Below are 19249 nucleotides of genomic sequence, written 5' to 3'. Positions count from 1 at the left end.
AGATGCGGATCACAGGAAGACGAGCCTCTGCAGTAACAAGAGTCCGTACGACAACGTGGACATTGTTGTCGCGCAGGAATCGTTCATGAAAGTGCAGGAACAACACGGAGAGAAAGGGCAGAGTATCTACCAATAGGACGAGCGTGTCAGCATTGGGGGCTGCAGTGTGAGGTGCATGAACAAGAAGCGAATGCACAAAATCAATCAAGCTGGCGAGTAGCTCGATTGGGGTGGTTGGCAAAGGCATAGATTTGGCCAACGTAGCAGCAACTGCCGCATCTGTAGTTTCGGGTGCGGCAGCAGTACTGCCTGGAAATAGTTCCTTGACGTATTCGGCAACAGGCCATAAGCCAGCAGGCACAAGAATGGCAAGCTCGACACCGTTTTGCTTGATCAGCAACTGGCGATGATGCTGTTGAACAAGCATGGGAGAGGCTTGGCTCGAAATTGAATGGCTACGATTAGTGTTGGCTAGCATTGCCATTATTACTAAAAATTTCAATAATGGATATTTTAAGGAATGACCAGATCGGAAAAAGATTGGATGCAGATCAGCAAGTATATCAGTCAACATCAGACGCAATAGTAAAATACATGAAAGCAAAAGGTTAGTCAAGTTCAATACATACAAATAAGCGATGCTGGCAAACTAATGGTTCAAGATTCAAGGTAAAGTGGGTTTGGATTTAAATCACAGATCATGTAGCAACAATAAAAGCAATCTGCAGATGGGCCAATAATACGATCAATCCTATAAACACTTGCTTCATCAACAGTTGCACCTAATACATCACGTGTGTGCGACCCTAACCATCATGAACACTTGAGGGTCGTTTGGTGGCTATGATTGAAGGGACAATGTCCACACACGAAATGCAATAATGGAAACAGTCGATGGATTGATAAAGTCAAACTTGAACAGTGCATTCATGGTGATATGCAAGCAAGTGAATGACAGGCAGCAATGATTTATATCAAATGCCATGCCCGAATAGGAAGATGACGATCCGCACAATCGGAAAGTGTTTTGTCTGACTTTTAGGGTAATAGTTGGCTCAATCCGCCAAAGGCAACCAGTTACTTGTCTATGGTCACATAGGCACAAATAACTGGTTGCAATCAAGTGCAGCCAAACTGATAATACTCGAGGACAGCGTGATCAATCGTTTGGAGAGCAAATTAATCTTACAGCGTATGTGAATGTATGACTCGAAAAAAAAGGCTTGAGGTACAAGCTAGCAGTTGATTGGAATATGAAGGGCTAAAATGAAGAGTCGATATGTTTGTAGAACAGGAAACTTGAGTCCAGTAGGAAAATGCAGACAAAAAGCTACACCAACACTAAAAAGTAAGCTGTTAAATTGGTGGGGAAACACACGGCTTTATACGTGGGTTGAAGATGGTTGGTCGAGGCCGCAAAGTAAAATCGATTTTGCATTTTAAACCCTTCACATATCAGACTGCAGTGTATTACTTGTGACCGAATTGCATGATATCCCGCCTCAATCCGCGCATTTACTCCGATGAGCAAAACTCATGGTATGAAGAGCCATTGCTAAAGGGCGGTGACCGTGTGACTTGCACTCTTGACAAATGAGGGCTAAGGGATGGCTTTGGACCTGTCCAAGTTGCTAGTAACTAAAGCCCCCATTCCAAGAATAACGCCAATATATCAAATATCCCCAAACTGTCTTGAAGCTCATGCTCTACAGCATTCAATCTATCCATATTTACAGCCGTATTCACGTAAAATGAAGCACTCGAGGTATCAGAGTACATAAACCGCCAGTCCATCAAATATACCAAATATTGTTTTTAAGCCGCTTGACGGTTGTATTGGCAACAATTGGATCCAATATATGAACTGCAATGAATGAATCAAGTTTCAAACTTGTCGATCGTACAATGTGCAACTACTAATAAGGACAATCCCAGTTCAAACCAATACTCGAATTGTATTACATGGTGGACGCTGTATCTATAAAGATGATCCAATAGAAAAGTACAACGAATATCTAGCCACTATCATTCAAGAATAAAATAGCGATTGCAAGATAATACAAGGTTCCATTTTAGGTGAATACGGCTGTAAATATGCGGCGTTTCTTTCGGATTTGATTTTTCAAATGAACATGAAAGCTTCAACTTTGGCTACAGCTCAAGCAGTCTCTACTCTTGTGTGGATACGGAAACACGTTTTTACAGCTGTATTCATGTAAAATATAGCACCAAGTGTGCCAAAGTGTATAGTACAATCAGTCTCATGACATGATGGACGCCAATGTACTGGACAGCATTGTGCTTTTTGAGCTTTTTAAAACTGACTGATCTTTTTTCTGGTGATTGGAATAAAAATAGCTGAATTCTCGAGGCATGTGGTCACTATTCTCTTGAACTAGAGCGCGAGTGTATGAGATTTTAGAATACAAAGGAGTTTGTGGATCATAACGGGTGTTGTATCTGGAGATTGATCAAGTGAGCTGTAAATGCTTTGATATTTTAGGATTTTCTGAGCAGCGACATCGGAAGGACATTTCCTAATGCTTGTTCGATTCTAGGCAACACATCATTCCATAAAGCTACGCACTCACTGATTAAACATAATCTGCCAATTGTCCAATAAACAGCAATATCGCAGAGCCTAAAAGCTTCATACTTTTTCATTTCTGGACTGCTAAAATCACCAACAAAGTGGCTTTGTATGGCGTGCGATCCAAACACTGAGAATGAATTGAAAACGTCCTGAAAAAGCAACTAGTTTCTAATAAGCACGACAATGATTCAATCATTATTTATTCCAAAAAGGCGGTGACTGCCAGATCAAATATTTCATTTACGTGAATGCAGCGGTAAATCAACCATTTTGAACTGATCCGTCTGAATTTGCCCGATCCCAAAACACCAACCAATCAATCTCTATAATGTCCTAGTCTCATTATTGACCGTCAAATAAACAATTGATTCATTCAAATGCTTGCTGGTAGTTTATTCAAATTTGATGCCCTGAGCAAGCGGCATAGCCCCGCTGTAATTGACCGTACTGCATAGAAAACATCATTAATTCAACGGTTAATTTTTTTAAAGCTTCGATGCAATCACTTACCAAGTCTGGCGACGCATATATTGCTTCCACGAATCACTGCCCGATTCTATTTCATCATATTCGACAGTTAAATAGCCGTCAGTATTGATCTCCAGGCATCATCCATAAACAAAAATAATAAGCTTACCACGGCCACCACCAGTCTCCTTTTCACCACCAAAGGCACCACCAATCTCGGCTCCGTTGGTTGGAATATTGCAGTTGACAATGCCACAGTCAGATCCGTTTGGTCTGAGTATTCAAAACATATTTATCCCATGAAATAAAAAAAAAGGCATGAGTCTCATTTTTCGATAGCAATGTGGAAAAATATACAAGCGGCACACTATTAAACTATACCCAGTCCACTTGAACAGCTTGGAAACATCACTTGTAAAGATGGAGCTGGAAAGACCTTGCTTCACCGAGTTGTTAATCTTGATAGCCTCGTCAAGAGTCTTTCAAATCAAACTAAAAGTTAGAAACATGATTTAAAAGACATGTGCCATTGAAATCTACAGCATTACCTTGAATTTAAAAGTGTGGAGAATCTATCAATAAACAGAACTAAAAGATTAGCAGTCTCGATCTAGATTGACAAATCACAGCCATAACATACAGGCACAAAGATCTCATTCTGGACCACTGGAGCAGACGCATCAATAGAGGTGATGGTGGGCATCACAAAGTTTCCTGGGCGGTCAAGGACCTTGCCACCATAAAGAATCTTGCCGCCCTGCTGAATAACACTTTCAAGTCCCTTTTTGTACTGCTCAACAGCATTGGCAGTGTGAAGTGGACCACAGAGAGTACCCTCTGAACAACACAATGATGTACAAAAGTTTAGCATACTAAAGCCCACCGCCCATCTCAGCAAAGCACACAACTAACCAACAAGTGGATCGCCAATGCGAATCTGCTCATAGGCCTTGGTAAGCTTGGCAATGAATTCGTCGTGAATAGATTCTTGGAGAATCAGACGACGGGTAGTGGTACAGCGTTGACCAGCAGTACCAACAGCAGCAAAAAGAACGGCACGAATGGCCAAATCAAGATCGGCATCCTCCATAACTACAATGGTCAAGCATAAAAATAGTAAATATTGCAATCGCTATTCTTGCTCACCTACTCAAATTAAACTGTAGCTGCAATACTCACCAACAATCGCATTGTTACCACCAAGCTCAAGAAGAGAACGACCAAAACGCCCCTGCACAGTTTCACCAACGCGGCGGCCAACCTATATTGCAAAAACTGTAAGCTACAAACCCTATAAAAGTCAATCAGCAATCAAAATACCATACCTCGGTACTTCCAGTAAAGGAAAGAAGGTTTACTTGAGAGGATTTTGACATGGCTTCACCAACATCAACACCACCAGTGACGAGTGAGCAAAGAGCACCAGGAAGATTATTCTCCTCCAAAACACGTCCAAGAATCTTGGTCACCGCAACAGCAGATAGATTAGTGGTGGGAGCACTCTTCCAGACTACAGGGTTACCGCAGACTAAACTAAGAGCACTGTTCCATCCGTAAACAGCAACCTATATAAAAATTTACTTTAAACCTATAACTCCGAATCAACTTGATAGCTTGGAATGCAAATCATCTTACAGGAAAGTTGAATGCAGAAATCACTCCAACATTGCCAATAGGATTCCATTGTTCCATCATAAAGTGACCAGGACCTAGCATAGTCAACCCCAAATTCAAGTGTATTAGTGTTGGGAATGCTTAAAAATCATACATTAATGCATGTGCAGATCTAATGGGTGAAAATTCAAACTTACGCTCAGAAGGAAATACACCTCCGCCAATCATACGACTCAAACCAAGAGCATAGTCGCAAACATCCACATACTCTTGAACCTCACCAACACCTTCGGGGAGAATCTTGCCCATCTCGAGTGCAACCAGCTTGCCGAGATCGTGAATGCGATCGTTGAGAGCAACACGCATCTGACGAACAATCTCACCTCTGCGTGGAGCCGGAGTCTAAATGCATAAAGCAAGTATCAACATACAACAGCCATGTAAAAGCCCTTGTATACGTAAATCTACTCTGTTTAAAAATTAAATACATACATCTCTCCACATGGGCTGAATCTTGTCCATCATATCAAGAGTCTTTTGCAACTCAGCAGGAGTTCCAACCTTGGTGCTAGCAATGATCTTGCCAGTAGCAGGGTTGATAGAATGGACAACCTAACCATAAGTAGTTTCATTACAGTTGAAAAAGTAAGAAATTGATCAGGACCCTCGATTGTTTAATGCATTTAACAAGGTCATTGAGTGATCAATCAGTCATGGCAACACTTGGGTCAATACTGGCTCGATACTCTATAGAAATCAATACTATTTTATAGCCATGACCAAACTACATAGACTGAAAAATCTTTGGTCATATTACCTCGCCATTACCACCCCATGTGCCATTATAAACACCTTTGTTGACAGCCTCAAGCTCAAGTCGCTTCAAAAGATCGGCATGTTTAATATGCTCATCACCAGAAGTGGCAGTAGAAGCCAATGACCTAAAAGCAGCGCGAGCAGCTACTGATGACCCGAATGCAGAGCTTCTAGCAGTGCGGGCAATAGACATGGAACGACCAAATCTCATAGCAGCGAGCATGATGAATGTGTAGGTTGAATTACTTGTAAGTGAAGGAAATTATCCAAAAAAATACATTTATTTTGATTGCTTAAACACTTGTAATTGCATTCACTTTGCAGAGTATTTATTGAAACACTGACTGAGCATTTACCTGGTAGTCCCACATATCGTGTGCTGTGATCATTTTATCATTTGATTTAGTACACTATGGGCGAGTTTCTAGATCCTGTAGCGATATACTTTGTTTTCAATATGGGTCATTGTTGCAAGATTCATTATCAATCAATAAAGTCTATCTTTTTCAAACGACTACGATGACTGGAGTTGTATCTACAACAGCATTCATGTAAAATGAACCATTTAAATAAGGATGTCAAAGTAAAGTCAGTCTCATGATATGATGAGTGTCAATCTACTGGACAACATTGTACTCTTAAACTCTTTAGTTGACTAGACTTTCTCCTGATGATTGACATGGAACATGTTGAATTTCCTAGACTGCAATCATTGGTTTCTTGAACTAAAACAACCATGTTTGATTTCAAGTTACAACAGACATGAGTTGTATTGGAAATAGTCGAATCTAATATTTGGATTGCAATGGATGAATCTGGTGATGGCACAATGTATGACTACCAAAAACCATCTCGGTTTAAATCCGTGGTGTAACTGTATTATATAATGACCATTGTGTTGATAGACAACTGAAAATATTCATCAACGTAGTCAATATCCAACAGCAATCAATAGTCAACCATTTCCCATTCCAAAACAAGAGATTCAACTGCAAGATAATGCAAGCGTTTATTACGCGAATCCTTTTTGAAATTGTCGAATGGTTAAAATACTTTGTCATAATTCGAGTTTTTGGAGCTGCTGGTCCATTGAAAGTTAAAACTACAGTTTTGAAAGGAAACAGATCATATTCCAACTAAAGAGTAGCAGAATGGGCATTCAAGACGAATCAAGTTCCACATCATTAACAGCCTTTCAGCAATCATTGCAAATGTTTAGATATACCGACCAAGTATCTAGAAAACAAAATACCACACATTGTTTTGAAATAAAAAAATGTATTTTGAAAGCAACAGTATGTCAATTCAAACTTATAGCCCACGATCAGCCAATTCGGTGGCCATTCGAAGGTATAGCCCAATGGCATCAAATCGTTTACCAGTAATCGCGCTAGTCAATCCACGCACTTTGGGAGGTACCAAATCCCAATGATCGCAGTCTACTGCACCCATAAACTCACCCCATTGTGCAGATTTTAAAGATACCAAACCATCATTAGCTCCTTCTAATCGATTAATGATTTGATGGGAAAAGTGAAGCGGAGCCAGTTTACTAACATCCGCAACAGCGGCATAGGAGGCGTAATATATATTAGGATCATCTGGTGTTGCTTGATTGAATGCTGCACAGTAAGCCCGTGTGAGGTTTGTAAATGCAGGAGCATCCATAGGTGAGAATATTGCACGAATAATAGGATGAGACTTGGCCACTGGTTTGTATGAGCAGGACGGAAAATCAGATGAAATATCCCGACTCTCCAAAAAGTGTATTGTTTTTGACACAGAATCAGACTGTTGTTTAGATTTAAAAGAACGTGGCTTGGACAGCTGTGATGACGACTTTTTGGCCGACACTTGTGATGATAAGGATTGTGTAGGTGACCAAGATCTGTCATTGTCAATATCACACAAGGTTGAACTTGTAGTGTTTAAAATAGAGGTAGCAATACTATCATCGGCATAATGTTGAACATAGCGTTGAAGCTTTCCAAGACCAAGTGCATCGCGACACCAGTCCATAAAAGAGGAGCCGCAATGAGGCGTTGCAACAGTTGTGATGGATCCAATACGGAACGATTTGGGTGATATGTGAGTAACCATGTAGCGACAATCTAAACCACCCATAGAATGAGCAATAAGATTAACGGATTTTCCGGGGGTGGTACGATCAATATAGGAGGTAAGTTGGTGAGCTCTAGTTTTAATGGGTGAAACTGAACCAACACGGGCAATATGCACATCGCATCCTAGATCTTGTAAAGCATCATAGATTCCTCTCCAGTATTTTAGCTGTAGAAATGGTACTGACTGTGGCCCTGTTATGTGGGATATAGTCAACAAGAGTCAAGATGAGTGTTTGAATTCAAACCAAAATTAGCTTTGTTTATTCAAACCCCATCAAATGCATGTAATTTAATCAACTTACCTATTCTATCATAGCCAAATAAACCTGAGTTTGACATATCCAATAATATCATTTAATTTCAAATCGACAGTTGGTAAATTAATATAATGGAAAATTCGATATTCGAGGGAGTAGCAACTGGATTCATAATTTGCAGCCATATTCATGCAAAATGTAACACTAAATAGGGATTTCAAAATACATAATAAACTGCCAATCCCACCAAATAATGGGTGCCAAATTACTGTACAACACTGTCCACTGATTCCTTTCGTGGTGATTGGTATGCAAACAGTTGCATTCCTAAACGTGCAATCTGCTCCATTGAACTAGATCGCAAACGTATCTATGGAACTTTATAATACATCACATATAAGTTGTATTGGGAATACTCGAATCCAATATCTGGATTACAATCAACACATCTGGCGATTGTACAGTGTACAACCATAGTAAATGAGGACAACCTCAGTTCAAAACTATGGTTTAATTGTGAGCATCATACGATGGATGTTGTGTCGATTGAACAAGAATTGAGTGGCAATCTCCAATAGGAAAGCGCAACAAATGCCCAATCATTGTCTATTCCAAAGTAATATGCAAGATAGTGATCCATTTTACGTGAATATGGCTGTAATAAAAGACAAGTTACCATGGCATAAAATAACAGGATTCTTTGGTGCTCTGAGTCGCTCAGCAACAATATATCCGACGTGCATTTGTGAATTGGTAACACTACTGCCCACTTTATCAATCATCACAGTACGCTTTATCGATGCCACTTTTCGTTTCTTGATAGAAATATCAAATCAAGGCAGCGAGAATGATGAAGCCAACAAGAGAGTGAATGACAATGTATGAAGGCCTAGAAAAGTGATGACAGGCACCAATAAGGCTCTTGAAGATGCAACCTTCAAATGAATAAAAGTGATGTGGAAATAAGAAAATTCCGGCAGACTATTAAAAAACAAACTCAGTATCTCGTCAGCCGCAATGGATTGGCCAATGAGTTTGTATGCTGTTGGAAGAGCCTGATATATCTTGTAGTGGGTGGTTTGCGAATAAGCTGATTCGATGTAGATGGGAATAGTTGACTATTGTGAAGATGTTTGATATAAGCAAGACATTGAGCTTTATTTCAAGGCCACTTGGAGCTTGCAAAGTCGCACATGCTGACATCCAGCCATTGGATTGGACCGCATTTCCAACTCAGTGAATATAGTAAGCCTATTACACAAGATATTTAATCAACAAATGAGTGAAACCAAACAACAGCTATTTCCCACTGCAGCAACACAACAGAACCAATGTGATGTTCCAACTGGATCCAAACACTTGTCGAGATTCGACCCAAACCAAATTGCCAGTCTCATGAAATGATGTTCATTACATTTACTGGGCAATAGTGTCCTAAACTCTTTAGTTGACTGGTATGTATAGTTGTATTTCCGAGATATTCTCTTGAACCAGATCGCGAACGTATCTGAGATTAGGTTACAACATAGTGCAGGCTGCACAAACTCGAAAGCAGTCCAACCTAGTATCTGGATTGTAATCAATCAATTTGGTGATCGTACAGTGTGTGACTGCCAAAAGAGGACAATCTCAATTCAAAACTACAGTGTGCGCATTATATGATGGATGTTGTGTTTGTAAAGAATTGAGAATGCTGCTGAAAAAGCCAATCTCTAATAGAAAAGTAGCGGATGTTTAATCACTATTTATTCCCAAAGCAACCACTGCAGGATAAATAGTGTTCCATTTTACGTGAATACAGCTATAAATCATTCTTACCAGAAATCAACACGACCAGGACTCAAAACCATCGCTGTCTAATATCTGCTGCTGGATACGCATAGTTTTACATGACTGTAGATACAGTATTTGAGTATCTTGACGAGTCGGTTCGACTGAGCAAGGAGATTGCGAATTTTCTCAAACGCAGGCAGACTATCGAGATAGAATATGCAAAATCACTAGGTAGGACGATAACATGGCATATGTGGCTGCATTCCTCTTATTGCCATAGTGTTTCAATAGCACTATTACTATCAAATGAATGCAAGATGCATCACTACATTGGGTGATTACATTCATTACTTTGCAAAATCTACGCTGTACTCAATAATCATATTCGGATGATGCCAACACTAGGCTATGCATCTACACTATCAACAACTGAATGAACCACATTTATACAAACGCATTGTATTCATGCCATGCTCAATCCATTTACCATTCTCCTTGTATTAATGTATCTTGGTCATGATTCTTTATGACTTTGCATCACTCGTCGGGGTGGCTTTTAAACCTCTGCTTTATTCTTTGCTTTATATTGACACGCGGCATTTCAACTTGCATGACTCCACATACCAATACTCAAAATTGAATGTAATCAATTGCCAACTGGCTACAATACCAATCACGGGTCTTTTCAAACTCTTGCTACTTGGACTAAATATTAATTTTTGAAATATTTCGTATACTCAGGCAAAATATCGCAAATGGTGCAAAAGCAATCTATAATGAGTCCTACTTCCGTGGAGATGCCAGATTTGATCAGCCCGGGAAATGATTTGATGTCAATGACTAGCACCAAATCCAGTATCACAAACAGGTATTGATATTGCATACTATTGCTTTACCTTGTATAGTTACTGTTGAATACCCATTCAAAATATTTTGACTAAACGACTAATTTATGAATTCAATATGCAATCATATTTTAAACGAAATAGCTCACTTTGGGCGGCATTTGTAGAAGCGGCTGATCAAACTGCGCAATTGGCCAAAGCACATGTACATTTAAATGCCTTTGATTTATAGTCATATTCACGTAAAATGGATCACTATCTTGCATATTACTTTGGAATAGACAATGATTGGGCATTTGTTGCGCTTTCCTATTGGAGATTGCCACTCAATTCTTGTTCAATCGACACAACATCCATCGTATGATGCTCACAATTAAACCATAGTTTTGAACTGAGGTTGTCCTCATTTACTATGGTTGTACACTGTACAATCGCCAGATGTGTTGATTGTAATCCAGATATTGGATTCGAGTATTCCCAATACAACTTATATGTGATGTATTATAAAGTTCCATAGATACGTTTGCGATCTAGTTCAATGGAGCAGATTGCACGTTTAGGAATGCAACTGTTTGCATACCAATCACCACGAAAAGAATCAGTGGACAGTGTTGTACAGTAATTTGGCACCCATTATTTGATGTGACTGGCAGTTTATTATGTATTTTGAAATCCCTATTTAGTGTTACATTTTGCATGAGTATGGCTGTAAAGGTGTACATATACGCAATATCAACTTATTTTAATTTTTTGGTGTAGGATGATATGTCAAAAAAGTTACAATTTTTAATTATTGAACCATTTCAAAACCAAATCAAGGAATTGGAGGCATCAAAAAAGGCTGTATGTTGTTGATTTATGACATTCCTTGTGCTTAAATATTCAACCAACTCATTCAATTATGTATAGTATTTTGCGACTGGACAGGAGCACAATAGAAATGTTCGAGATGCATTTCATGCCATGCGCAAGGTATTTAAATCTGTTATGAAATGTGGCTTGTTACCACTATATTTGAAATGATGCCAAATGGCCCGAATGTTGTTGATGTTGCATTATCGTGATTAAATCTGATCCTGATTGATTCTTCAATGCACAATATAGTCCAAGAAAGACATGGATTCACTTCAAGTTGCTGCTATTGACGCTTCGCAAAATTTTCAACGTGCGCAGTATAATCCTGGAACAAAAGAAAAAGAGATCTCAAAGGTAATATTCAACAATGTGCATTTTCATGTAAACTCGATTGTATATTATTTCAAGTTGTGCTGATATTTTTGTTACTAGTATGCGATCAAAGCCACTACAGCGCAAGACAAGGCGGATCATGCCAAAGATAAATTTACTGCCTGCGAAATGATTGCGAATGCTGCTGAAGAAGATTATTATGGCAGACTTTTGCCTGAACTGTATCAGGTATATAATGATATCTTTGTATGTATTGACCAAAAAGATACTAATATGATTGTGGGCATGATTATTTAGAATCTACGGCGCCACGAAGAGGATCGTTGCTATGCTTCAAAAAGTGTTTTAGAACGAGCAAACCTATTGGAGATAAAGATGGCCGAGTCCCATATGAATGCTCTCAAAGATCTGGCTCAAAAAATTTCAAATATTAATGTTGAAGACGACATTGAAAGTTTTGTTTCTTGCCATGTAAGTTTTTACTCTGGTATTGTTTTTATTGTTTGGTCTTTAACTTGAATATATAATTCCCAGATGACTCGGAATGACGATAGAGAAATGATAAAAGGCTTCCATTATCTCTTGTCTGGAGAATTGAAACGAGGAATTATGCATATTCGAAAAAGTAATATTATTTGAATTGCACCAATCAAACTTGCATCATAATTGAGCTGGGCTGATGATTACTTTTGAACAGATGATACTTTGGGAAATTGGAAAGTCCGGGTGGCAATTTTCCGTCAAGAACAACACCTGCTTAATCTCTACGACATGTCTGATGTAAGACATTTAGCCATTTGATTGCTGGAAATCCGTTGACTTGGATTCAAGTGCTTTACAGTTATTTGTGGACTGGTAACATTTTTATTCAACACTAGATGATTCGCCCAAAAGAGGTTATTTTTATTGAAAATTGTGCTATCCACTGCATCGATTCCTCTGCATTTGGTAAACCCAGTTTTCAAATTATTCAGTCCGAAGGAGACAAATCAATCTCGTACACATGTGTAACAGAATCAGAGCTTGCACGGGATGACTGGGCAGAGGTGCTACGACAGTATGCCCGCTGCTGTAACAAATGTGCTCGTTTAAATGGATTTAGTGTAAACACGAAACGCAACGAGAATCTTGTAAACAAAAATAGCAGCAAGTACAAGCGATCTTTAACGCTTCGTATTATTGAAGCCAAGGACTTGAAAACTCCCCCTGGAATGAAGACCATAACACCATACTGCGCTATTTTTCTTGATGATGTGAATTTTGCCCGTACGGTCGCCAAAACTGCGGAAACTTCAATTTGGACAGAGTCGTTTATGTTTCATGATATTGCTGCACACTTTGGAACATTGAGGATTATTTTACTTCATCCAAATCGACTTTCAAAAGATACTACTATTGGCTATGTGACCATTAACCTACAATCCTTGTTTAGTGGAGTAAAAATGGACCAATGGCATCAAATTAAAAATATCACCGAGGATGGAGCAATAGGATCGCTTCGCATTTCATGCACTCTCATGGTACGAGTTGTTGATTCTGTCATGCTTTGATAACTTTGATCTCGTGTTAATTTGCTCAGCTCGCACTTTTTAAATGGTACAGAATGAGCAAATCCTGCAAAGTTCTGTATATGGACAATTTCTAGAGCTGATCACCGAACCGAATTTGACAGCTGTAAAAACACTTGGACGTATTATTACTCAAGAACGTGAAGAGTTTGCTCGATCTGTAAGCCGATTTGCTCACTATTTTGATTACTTTATCAACGTGTTGAAAGAGATAACACTGCTACAGCGATTTTTACTTTGAATTTTTTGAATTATACCACAATTTCCTGTAATTATCGAATCCAATACTTTTTGTCAGTTTTTGAATCTGATGAGAGCACTGAACAGAGAGCGTGAAGGCATTTGCATTTTGGTCCACGATGAAATTTCATCCACGGAAGATCCCAATATCATTTTCCGTGGCAACACCTTGGCAACAAAGGTAGTTGACCAGTATATGAAAGCTGTTGGTGCCGAGTACCTCCAAAGCATACTGTCACCACTTATTGCCGCAGTATATGAGAACGGAGAATCCTGCGAGGCAGATCCCACTAGGCTTGATTCTTTTGAGTCTGCAAAAAAAAATGTCAAGCGACTCTTACAGTTTGTTTTTCTTTTCTGGGACTCGATTCAAAAATCATCCAATGCATTCCCGTCCAAAATTGTCGAGATTTTTGCATATATTAAAGAAGTTGTATCCAAACGGTTTGTCGATCAACAAAGTCGTGGTGAGCAAGTCAAATACCCAGCAATTAGGTAGGTGAATTTGCCTATCATTAATGCTCACATTTATTACCTACACGGGTTTTAGTAGTTTTAATCATTTGGCTTATTTGCAACTATAGTGGATTTTTATTTCTTCGATTTTTTTGTCCTGCTATTATTTCGGTGAGTATGGGATTTTAGTTGGAATGGGGCACTCAACATGGATCAAATAGTTCTGAACCAACTACACGTTGTTTATTTTAAAATTTAGCCGCACCAATTTGGACTAACCAACGATATTCCTACGGGGAATGTATTACGAACCTTGACAATGATTGCCAAAATCTTGCAAAATTTGGCAAATTTGACCGAGCTAAAAGATTCATACATGACAGAGGTAAGCATATCCATTTAAAGCATAAAGTAGCAAATTGGCATTCAATACCAACTAAACTGTAATTTTGAATACTGTCATTGCTAGGTGAATGGATTTATCCGTGGACAAAAAGATGCCATGCGCGATTTATTGGAGCGTGTATCGGTGAGTCTATAGTTGCAATATTTTATTTGTAGATACTCTGGCTACAATGGACAAGTATTTTTGAACAGAGCTATTAAACACACTTTATATGGTTTTTGTAGACAATACCAATTGATTTGGATGCACCTTTGGATATTCAAGAATCGGATACCGACGTGGATCGTTACTGCGAATCCATGTATCAATTTTTTGAGCGCTACAATGTATCTATTGCTGCAGCAAACAAGGTTTGAAATTTATTTTTTTGTGCAATATTAAACCTGTACACATTTTCAGTATCAAGTCTACTTATTACATTTATACTGTTGGCCAGGTACCTGAATATCATGTATTAGCAGCAGCCATTGAATCCATAAAGAGTGCACATGAAAGTCACTCTGACGGGATGGCAGAGTTTGTAGAGAGTTGCAAGCGCAATGACGATGAGGATCGAGGATATGGAGGTGGCAACACAAGAGCAGAAATTGGACGTTTAAATATTCAAAGCCTATCGCGCGAGATACCTCCACCTATTTGTATATCCAAGACAGAAAACTATATGCCACTGCTAGGTGATCTTCAGAGCACATTATCTAATAGTTCAGTAACGACTCTTGGAACAGCGCCTACTATCCCACCTCGCTCCGAACAACGAATGACGGCAACTCGAGTGGTGATTGGTAATGGCAGTGTGTCAGGATCTGCACTCAGTAGTCCAGTTACTGCATCAACCGATCGTACCCTTTTTCCGACTAAATTGGCCAGTGATGCATATGCATCACCTAATGAACTTCTTTCACAATCGCCGGTTATGGCCAGTCCTCATCGTTACGATCTCAGCTCAGCTCAGACTATTCGCAAGGATAACAAACAGGCAGGAGTGAATAAAAACAATGTACCTATCCATATTTCCACTCCGCGCATTTCTTCTGCTGCTGCGGGTACAGTGAGTTTGGTATCATCTTCGCTTGATCACACGCTTCGTTCAAATGCAGCAGGCATATCAGAGACTGTACCTGTCGCGGCATCTCCTGTACGACGACCTGGTCCATTGCGAGCAACACCTACCATTCCTATCCCCCCATCACTTGGCACTTTTGCTTCTCCCACTTCATCGCGGGGAACATCTTTTAGTGTTCCAATTCGACTAGATTCTGTTGAACCTCAGTTGCCTCGTGCTCGAGCTGAAGCCCCACGACTCGATTCAGAGACAACCTTTTCTCCTTTTTCTGTCAACTTTGATACGAATATTGGTGGCATGTTTGGCTCTATACCTGAAGACGCCTCGAATATGAGTCATGGGTCAATGGATACCATTGATCCAAGGCATAACAGTCCAAGCAGGACAAATCTTTCTGCAGCATCCACTATTCATTCAACTTCACCTTTAACTAGTGCCTCATCATTTTTAGGATCAAATTCTGAATCAATTCCATCCATACCACAACGCACGCATAGCTCCGGTGCATTGCTGGATGATATCATCAACGAGCCAAACATTTTTAAAACCTCTGCTGCTCGGTCTCCGGAATCTTTGGTACGTAAATTGACACTCTCGTCTCGGCATGACGTGTCCAAATCAAACCCCTCAGAAAACTCTTTATGTGAGCCACCAGCATCATCAATGAATCCAAAACTACCTCATTTAAAAGACACGGTGTCAATGGACTGACTGTACCAGCAGTAGTATATAATGAGCATCGGATAATATCGTTTTCTTTGAATGAGAATATGCTAAATTCATTGGAATAAATATAATTTTTTATTCATAATGCATCTACTGTCAAGGTTGTTATGGTGGAGACTTTTGGAAAGCAACGACAAGTGTTGCTATGACATATAGTCTATTCCGGATGCAATCATCCAATGAACTATTACTATGATTAGATTGCATCACAACAACCATTGGGATCCAAGATGAACTGCAATCACCAATCAATATCAAGTACTTGTTCATCTTGTATAAATACACTAATCCTGCTGATTCTATCAACTACCCTTATTACTAGTTTAGTTATTCAATACTGAAAACAAGATTAGTTGATCTTGATTAGCAAGTGCTCTTGGATTATTCAACTTTTTATTCTTTTCTCGTTATATATTGAGAATCAATGTTATATCAGCTATTTCAACACAATAACTCTTGCAAATGCATTGATAGAGTGTTGTTGGATAATTCAAGTCATTTGGGCCTAGAGTTGACAAATATTTAATAGTAAATTCACAAGAAGATTGTAACAATGCAATTTAATTAACGTTCGATTTTAAACTCAATTGGTAACGTCTTGTCAACACGGTAACGCCAGTCAGAAGGATACACACAAATTAAACCAAGGTCGTGAGCTTCTTTACGGACAAGAGGGGGGAAGTAGGTAGCGCATGCAATACCAATAATCTTGTTGATGCCAATAGAGAGCTGCTCCTGGGCATGTGGTTGAAATTGCTCCTTGAATGTTTGGATTCTTTGAGAAATCTTTGGTAACTTGTCAGTAGACATGACATGTTTGGCTTCGCAAAGATATAAAACATCATCGACCTTGAAAGCGGCATCCCATTCTTGTACAATGTTCCCGTTACTTCCGAGCACGTCAGTAGGCATGTCAATAACAGCAGAGCCAAGGTGCAAATGCAAGTAATTCTTCAAAGCCAGAGCGACTTCTTCTTCCATAGCGGCATTCTCCTTTTTCTGCCAACGAACTTCATCAGCAAATGATTGCTCGTAGCGAGAATAAACATTGTACTTTTCACCATCAATCAACTGCTTCAATTTCGTGATTCGTTTCTTCGGATTAGACAATTGATAAAGAGCCTCTCCTTTGCTGCCAAGAATTTGTCTCAAATCAGTATCATTTTCAACTACAACCTCTGTAAATCTGTCAACAGGTTTGCATTCCTCATCGATGTCTTGAACATAAATTGTTTTAGAGGCAATTGAATCTGAAGTTACAGGAATGATTTTGACGAATAAAGGTGATTCATCAGTGTTGTTCTTGAATTCATCAGTTTTGAGTAGTTCCTTCACTGCAAGACCAGGGCGAAGAGCTTCCTTGTCGAGAGAAGTAAATAGAGCAATTTGAGAGGAGGTATTGAGCTCTTGCTTCACTTTCTTTGCAAAGTCATCGATATTGATACAGCTTTTGGTGGAGACTTGAGTCGATGGGCCTCCATTATGTTTGACCCATAGATTCAAAGCTGCTGTGGGTGTAGAATAGTAACGTAAACGACAAGGAATGATAGCACGAGAAAACATTTGAAAAAAAAATGTTAAACAAGTGCTAATTATGTAGCTAATAAATTTAAAAAAAATCAAACAAATTCATTCGATTTAACTAAATTTTCATAACGTAGTTTCTTTCCAAGTGATTTTAGCTGACATTTTCATCCGAGTAAAACGGTATTATCCGGTGCTCTTTATATACTACTTGCGAGAGATTGTATCACAGTTTCCAGACTTCCAGATCATTTGTGAATACCGTATGACGCAAGTGAACCAAGCAAAGAAACGACGCTTGGATGGCTTCTGCAATTACACGATTTGCCATCGCGGCCACCGCAATCTCCCTCATCTAGTTGTTATTGTAGCCAAAATAACGAACAATGAGACCATGCTTCAGTGTATTGGAGAGTGTGCTTCCATCCGTTATCGCAGAAAGCAGGATGAAATGTCGAATTGTTGCGTGTATGGAATCCATTCCACAGCAAGCATTTGGAAGTTTATCAAGGTTAGTCAAGAAGTCGTCTATGTATCGGGAGATAAGCCGCTAAACGTCAATCATTATGTCGAGGAAGAATTCAATCACATTTATCGACTTGTACACCATGTCATTCAGCAGTCTTTTATCAATAGCCCATAAATCACTCCAAATGTCTCTAGTACGAATTTACCTCGATAAACTTTTATTTTCCGTTGATTATAAAGTTATCAAAGAACTAGTTTCATCAAACAAAAGCCATTACAGGATAATGATTCCAATTCATGTGTACCATCCAATATTGTAATTTCCAAATCCAATTGGACTTTCAATTGTAATGTCTGATCAAATCGTTTGCTTGATTCTAAAACAATATCGAAGCATAGCAGCTAGTTTTCCGTTGCGTTCTTGTATGTATTCTGGGTTACTCTGGGTAAGTCCACCCATTTGCATTTCAGCATTGAATGCTGTCAAGAACTGATCTATGGATGTACTGTGAGGTACTGCGAGGTATTGGGTGACAAGTATGACAGAGTGTCTTTGGATGCAAATGACCTGTTTGAAATCATTTGGTAGTTATTGTTACATTTGATGATGCTGTCCATTTCAGTGTTTCCGAAAGTTGAAATTCGCATCTCCAAATATTCAACTTTGTAACCCATTTGCTTGAAATGTGCTTGATTTGCATGGTAGTTTGATACAAGATATTCATCGATCGCCCGTCAATGAGTAATATCATCAGACTTGGACAATATCCACCAATAATCTTTTAAACTCGTACAGTTTGTACAGTGTTGTCATAAAAGTCATGGTTTTGACACATTTTCATCAAGTTACCAGCGAGTATCAGTGAGTATCAACCAACAAAACTGGTCTCGTTGGTCGATATACTATTGATGCACTTGCATATGAAACTGTACGAGTTCAATCAATGTTTCTTGCACGGTTGTCAAATGTTCAGATGAAATCAATCTCATGGCAGGACACAAAATGTGACATTATCAAATAACAACCAATACTAAACAATTGGGTTACCACATGATGGCTCATTCAGAATGCGAGTTGAATCCATTAGTGGTCATTGATACCATCAAGTGTATTGGCAAAT

General features: G+C 39.1%; 3 protein-coding genes across 3 annotated transcripts; all 3 read right to left on the bottom strand.

The window, feature by feature from the left end:
• Positions 1-2963: 2963 nt before the first annotated feature.
• Positions 2964-5731, bottom strand: BATDEDRAFT_15601 (uncharacterized protein). The gene is made up of 13 exons (XM_006675071.1): positions 5493-5731; positions 5168-5287; positions 4873-5077; positions 4697-4770; positions 4387-4626; positions 4241-4322; positions 3974-4153; positions 3702-3898; positions 3610-3633; positions 3443-3540; positions 3231-3334; positions 3104-3149; positions 2964-3040 (listed from the first exon to the last, which is right to left on the bottom strand). The coding sequence occupies exons 1-13, from the start codon at positions 5712-5714 to the stop codon at positions 2986-2988; spliced, it is 1647 nt and encodes a 548-aa protein (XP_006675134.1). The 5' UTR covers positions 5715-5731; the 3' UTR covers positions 2964-2985.
• A 1071-nt stretch (positions 5732-6802) lies between these two features.
• Positions 6803-9721, bottom strand: BATDEDRAFT_22146 (uncharacterized protein; the record flags this gene model as incomplete). Its single annotated transcript, XM_006675417.1, is given in 8 exon segments — positions 6803-7806; positions 7917-7921; positions 7941-8075; positions 8141-8241; positions 8401-8477; positions 8548-8686; positions 9044-9122; positions 9690-9721. The coding sequence occupies 8 exon segments, from the start codon at positions 9719-9721 to the stop codon at positions 6803-6805; spliced, it is 1572 nt and encodes a 523-aa protein (XP_006675480.1).
• Positions 9722-16700: 6979 nt separating this feature from the next.
• Positions 16701-17699, bottom strand: BATDEDRAFT_85917 (uncharacterized protein; the record flags this gene model as incomplete). Its single annotated transcript, XM_006676036.1, has 1 exon — positions 16701-17699. One exon carries the CDS (start codon positions 17697-17699, stop codon positions 16701-16703), a length of 999 nt encoding a protein of 332 aa, XP_006676099.1.
• Between the last annotated feature and the right edge of the window lie 1550 nt (positions 17700-19249).

Source organism: Batrachochytrium dendrobatidis (genome assembly GCF_000203795.2).
Source record: "Batrachochytrium dendrobatidis JAM81 unplaced genomic scaffold BATDEscaffold_1, whole genome shotgun sequence".
Taxonomy (NCBI): Eukaryota; Fungi; Chytridiomycota; class Chytridiomycetes; order Rhizophydiales; genus Batrachochytrium; species Batrachochytrium dendrobatidis.
Note: the sequence above shows the minus strand (reverse complement) of the source record. Positions and strands in the feature narration are given on the sequence as shown.

Coding starts and splice junctions, on each gene's coding strand:
- BATDEDRAFT_15601 (XM_006675071.1), bottom strand. CDS start 5,714: ATGCTCGCTGCTATGAGATTTGGTCGTTCCATGTCTATTGCCCGCACT. Junction 3,634..3,701: donor AGAATGAGATCTTTGTGCCT/GTATGTTATGGC, acceptor GTTTATTGATAG/ATTCTCCACACTTTTAAATT. Junction 3,541..3,609: donor TCCACACTTTTAAATTCAAG/GTAATGCTGTAG, acceptor TTGATTTGAAAG/ACTCTTGACGAGGCTATCAA.